At 36.8% G+C, this 6,152-nt stretch overlaps 1 protein-coding gene across 1 annotated transcript in view; it reads left to right on the top strand.

Annotated features, from left to right (window-relative positions):
* Positions 1-227: 227 nt before the first annotated feature.
* The window catches only part of cfap46 (cilia and flagella associated protein 46), a gene marked incomplete at both ends in the record, with an annotated part of 69,017 nt that continues 63,092 nt past the window's right edge, over positions 228-6,152 (top strand). The window contains 4 exons of the mRNA XM_083897351.1: positions 228-234; positions 336-458; positions 4,827-4,880; positions 4,961-5,082. Of these exons, the coding sequence (XP_083753477.1) occupies positions 228-234; positions 336-458; positions 4,827-4,880; positions 4,961-5,082 (306 nt within the window). The remainder of the gene's footprint in view (positions 235-335; positions 459-4,826; positions 4,881-4,960; positions 5,083-6,152) is intronic.

Below are 6,152 nucleotides of genomic sequence, written 5' to 3'. Positions count from 1 at the left end.
CCTTTAGCTCTGCCCACAATTTTGAGATAGTACACCTCATTAGTCCTATTATCCAACTTCAGGAATTCAAGATTCCAATTCATATAAAAACCCAGTCTAGACCATTATGTTGCTCCACCACTAGGAAAAGCAACATTCTCAAGGACCAACTCATCTCTAGGACCAGGTTTGGGGTCCAAAAGAGTCTATGTTCAGAGCCGACTGTACTGATTGTCAGGCAGTGCAAGATGGGAGGTAAAAGTGCAACCAGCAGGTCTTTAAAGTAGTTTATTGATGTCTATCAGCAGGGAAAGCAAAGTGTGGCTGATCACACCTGACGGCCTGTCTCTGTGCAGAGAGGATGGCTTTAAGAACGGAGGTGATGGAACCTCTTCTCAAGATCAGTCAGCCCAGCTTATCTTACAGCACATCTAAATGGAAGCACGGCTCCAAATCCAGGGGCTTACTGAAGCCCAGTGGTGCTTTGATCATCATTACACATCAGAAAATTTGTCAAGTGTTTGACAAGATGACGGATGTGGAAAAAGAAAATGGGAAAAGCAGATCTGCTGTTCTTAGGTTTGGGGGCAAATGTTTACTACAGAGTCAAATTCATTACTTTGCCTTCTTGTATAGACCAACTGTAGCTGTAAGTGTGTGTGTGTGTGCGCATTGTGGTTATATATATATATATATATATATATATATATATATATATATATATATATATATATATATATATATATATGCACTTGACTTCACAATTACTTCTCAATGGCTCTTTAATCTCCATCAGACATTAGTGCTTTTTAATCACTCTGTTGAGCAATGGCAGTAGAATTAAACACTAAAACTGTCAAGTGATGATTTAAGTGCACTAGGAAAGACCTTGCCGAAGAGGACATGCTTTACTTTTCTGTATATACAAAGTAATCACGTCATAAAGCATGCGATGACCAATAAGCAGCGCAGAAAACTCCGGTTACGAGGTGTAAAACACAGACGCCTATTGCACTGCCTCTCAACAATAGTTCAATATCATGTTGTGGTGTAAAAAGTTTACTGTAAAATTGTGATACTTTATACATTATAACGTGAAAAGTTTATTATAAGAACATAATGCAGTGTGAAAGGATAGCTGCAGGTAACGGATTAATTGAGGAATATGGGTCATTTAGAGGATCTGATTAAGTTCTATTTGGGTTGAGACATGAAGAGATTCTACTGTTAATGAGCACGGTGGATGAAATTGTGATAATATGCAGACACTAAAAAGAAATGATGAAGAAATCGTGGTAAAATGTGAACCATATTACATTCTTATAATAAAATGTTCAGGTTTTATTTTTGGCAATGAAGTATCACGTTAAGTATTATGTTAAAAGGTAAAACATATCACATTATAAGTGATCCAGGTTTATTTTTGCTGGAGTAGCAGTAACACGCTGCCATATCCCATACATATGCGATCATGGGTACATGCATTCATGTCTAAAGCCTTGTTTTTTTAATGCTTAGAGCGCTTACAGAGAATGTGCTGAAATCAACATAAAAACAGCCTACATGTCAAGCATATGCAGCACATTTCTTTCAACTTGAGATAAAAGCCTCTTTATATCTCTATAGCGCAACCAAATCAGCAAATACATGCTGTGAAGGATTGGGCATCATGTCAGTGATGGCTAAGTATGCATCCCGGGTGCCTTCAAATCCAATCCCCACATCGGTAATGTTTAAACAAATCAGTGACATCCGTCATCTTCGATGAGAGCACGAGCGGTGAATCAATACCTTAATTAGGCGTTCAAACACATGCTCGTGTAGATAAGAAACTGTGTTTTCGAGGGTCCAGGGCCTGACAGGCCTGATTATTCTCAATTCTGTAGCTGTATAAGCTACAGCACATCAGGAAAACAAGTCTTTCTCAGAGAGTGTGTCTGCATTGTGCTTTAAAGTAGGACACTTGAGGAGCGCAGGACAGATAGACTGCCGGGTATAAATTTAGAGGAGATGCGACAATCGGCCCACTCAGTGTTACGAAACCGGATTACAAAAAAATCTTGAGGGACTCAAACGTCCAAGCTAATAACCTGTAGATGATATATTGCTCATAGTGATTCAGCATTAATTAGATAGGGGGATATTCTGTGTCAAAACTGCTACGAAAAAAATAACAGATAAACGCAAATGCGCCATAGTATGAGTCACGTCACTAATTACCCCTCTCTAATAGAAATCATCCTTTCTAAAGGAAAATTAATCTAGAGCTTTGTATGAATGAAATAAGGCATCATAAGGACATTTTCCACACCTCTGCTCATACTTAAGCCTGAGGCTCATTAGACTGTATGTTATTTACTGTCAGTGCACAAACAACATCCTATTGACTGACTTTTAACTAGTACTGTTGATTAGCTGCAACACTACTTTTCTTTTTTTTGCATGATACAGTATGTTATAATAAGTTAAGTGTAAAATGTTTTATTACTCGATTACCGTATTAGTTGTCATTACATATCCTTCTTCTTCTTTTGGTTTCTCCCTGTAGGTTTCACCACAGCGGATATTCGGCCTCAACATATTGAAGTGTTTTGACTCTGAATAAAGGCAAACTTACATAGTTATTTGAATATTATTAAAGTCATACGTGTGTCACGAAAAACACAATTTCTGTCCATGTTGAGCTGATGTAATCATCATTTGGCTGCTGTCATTTTCATAGAATATAGACTTCACATGTGCATTATTGATAACATTTCAGGAGTTTATCAATAATTAATTTGACCCTGCCGATACAACATCCTATAGGGATATACTGTATGCTGTCAGCATTCTAAGAGCAAGGATCCCATGTGGTGGGAAGATGACACAAACTTTGCTATGACAATACTGATTAATGGTAAGTCTAAATTAAGTGAATAGATGTGATTTGGTTTTTCAAACATCTGCCAGATTTGACATGTTAGAATAATTGTATCTGAGTTCACTTCACCACAGTGTTTGACAACAGCCGTAGCTGCTGTAATATAATGTGTGTAAATCTGCAATGTTTGAGGATTAGACTTATAAAGCAAGCTCCTTTTGAATCTTTTTGTTTACAGTGATCCCCTTTGTATAAAACACTGGGCTATAATCTCGGAAAAAAAAAATGGATTAATATTTAATATAATTTTTTACTACCGTTGTTTATCTTTTTTTCTCAACCTTAGTGCACATAGGTAGATGGTGACAAGAATGTGTCATGGTTAAACCTCTTGAATGTGGGTAGATACTTCACATACACAGCTCATATTGAGCATCTTTTAATAGTAATTCAATTTACCTTCTGATTTTTAGAGTTTAGCATGTTTTAATTTGATTGAACTTCTCTTTGGATAATTGTGATTCCACTATTGTATTAATGATAAATATACATTTACATGTATTCTATTTTAGAAATGTTATTACTTCCATTTTTAGAGGAAATGTTTCCCCTAAGAATAAAGGATTGCCTTGATATTCCAGTTTCATGTAAGCTGTATGGCAGGACAGGTGTATTGTTGTAACATACTGGATGACAGGGTGAGCATTTATTTTAAGAGCCTATTCATTATCATACAGCACCACCTGTGTTGGCCACATTGCCTGGCTGCTGCTGTGAATTCTGTGAATCCAGCAGCCAGGCAGCCTCGTTTGCGATGAATCACTGACATAAAACAAACTACTTGAGCTGTGCGGTAGATTATAAAAAGCAGATTCCGCATGTTTGGATGAACTGTGCCTCAGAGGTTAGAAGCACTATCTATCCTGCTTTGTAATTCTGGCAGGTATTTTGTTAACTTAATATCAAACTAGGGAAAAACAAGTCCATCATATAGATAACCTCAGTAGTTTGCTTTGCTTGGCAACTCTGTTCCCTGTCACATCACATCAGTAGATGTATTTGATTAGATCAAGTAAATCATATTTGCGCACCGAGTGACCTGATTTTTAATGATGCACTTTGAAGTATAGGAACCTGGGACCTCAAGCATGGAGGTGCCTTCTCTTCTCTTCTTTTTCTCTCTCTCACTCTCTCTCTATTTACACTTGTTGTCTTTGTATTTGCTATGGAAATATGTGCATACAACAGTTTTGTTTAAAGTAAAACGTTAGTTTAAAATAAAATAGGTTTAGTTTAATATTATTTTTCTAGAGACTGGAATCAATAGTTTGGATTCTGGGCAATCAGAATGAAACCACTCAAAACTATAACTTGAAAGACTACATATAGGTTTATGCAATATAATAAGATAAATCCAATGACAGAAATGTGCAGTTTCATCATACATAAATACCTACAAATAAATAAATAAAAAACATGCATAATCACCAGGAAGAAATAAACAATATAGAGGAATATGTAGTCCTATTCAAAAACATAAATCAGTGTTTAATTGTAGCTATACAGCTACAAAGTCATTTTTATATGAGATTTGCGTTCAACCATTTTGTCCTGTTTGCTTACCGTAGTTCAAGAGGGACCTCTCATGTTTGCATGGTAACCATAGAAACGCTCCCTACCTACAAACCACAGCGCGTTACCAACACTGACCCAGGAACGGTCCAGGTGTAGCATTTATGTTGACACAAGTTTAGCATATCGTTTAACAAATTAAGCCGTTTATAAAATGAATATTTAAACGCCGTATTTGAAGAAAAAATGTGTTTCGTTTTCCTGGTTCACTGACAGTATCGCATTTTTATTGACTTTGCGAATGTAACACCGTTTTACAGAGTAGCGCTAACATTAGCAAACCCTCATTAGTTTTTTAAGCTAATAGTTACCGTATCATTAATACTCACGTGTTATCGTGTTATTCTTCCAGCAAACATGGAGACAGATATTCAGCATTATCTCACCAAGGCGACGACGCAACAAGGTTCGTCATATCGTCAATTATGGTTGGGTACTTAAAGCTGTGTAAAACTGTGTCAGAAACACTGTATGTTTCCTGTACAGACTGTGAAGCTCTGCAGTCAGCCTACCGTTTAATGAAGGATGTGAAAACAGCTGGAGGCAGCGGACGGACTCCACGCATCTCACCTGAATTACACGTCATATGTGCGGAAGCAGCTCTACAGGTGAGACCTTAAAGGCTTCAATGGTTCAGTGTAACATTCTTCATGAACCTGGAGTTTTATTCCACTGAGGACACAAGAAGCAGCTCCAAGATAGCAGGCCCTGAATCTGCTGTTGTGGCTGACAGTATTGTATAAATATGTTATTCACCCATTTAATCAGGACGATAAAGGTCACATGGGATGAGACAATATAAAACTGTCACAATAATTTGATCCAGGTGAATTTCCTATATCGTAATAATTGTGAATGTTGAAAATAGTTTATGTTCTACATGGCTGACTTTGTCTGGCTCGCCAACAAAGTGCCACAAGCAGTAAATCATTCTGGACCATTTAATAATTCTTGTTTTTCACTTTCAAATGTTTACAAACAAGATGCACCTTTAGTTTGTTACATAAGATTCTGTAACATGTTTAGTAATGTAAACGATTTTGTGTTGTTATGTTATGTTATTTATCCAATCAATTTCAGAAAATATACAAAAATGGACAACTGTACAAACCATATGGCAGATTATGGACTGCAGGCACTGCCCAGATATCTACTAAATTAATTGTGTTATAATCCACTTAATAGGGAACAAATCCACATTATCCATATGGCATTGTGTTATTATGAGATTCATTTAGACTTGGGTGTCAACATTAGACACTGATGCTTAAATTCACAGAAACCGATGCTAATATTGTGCATTAACGTTGTCCTTCTCATGCTCATGCTGTGAGACATGTTTTCATTGTGTGAGTTTATAGCTGTCACACAGTACATGATTCAAGCAGCATCTGATGTAGAATGAAATAAATATTTAAAGAAAGACAGATTTGCATCTCAGTGAAACTAATTGAAGTAATTGCCTGGTGATGAGATGGTATGTAAGCGTCTCCTTCTTTGGATGTTTCTGGATTATGACTGAAAACACTGGCACGTAAAAAGGATTCAGTGGGTTTGACTGAATGGTTTCCGGGGCTGTTGTTTGATGAACTCAAACTCTGTTGACGATGTACTGACATTAAAATCTAAACTCTGCAGAACTCTTTCCTCAGCCACTTAACTGTGTCAAATGTGTCAT

Source organism: Microchirus variegatus (assembly GCF_963457635.1).
Source record: "Microchirus variegatus genome assembly, chromosome: 11".
Classification (NCBI taxonomy): domain Eukaryota; kingdom Metazoa; phylum Chordata; class Actinopteri; order Pleuronectiformes; family Soleidae; genus Microchirus; species Microchirus variegatus.
The sequence above is the reverse complement of the archived record's forward strand: the minus strand, read 5'-3'. Positions and strand labels throughout refer to the sequence as shown.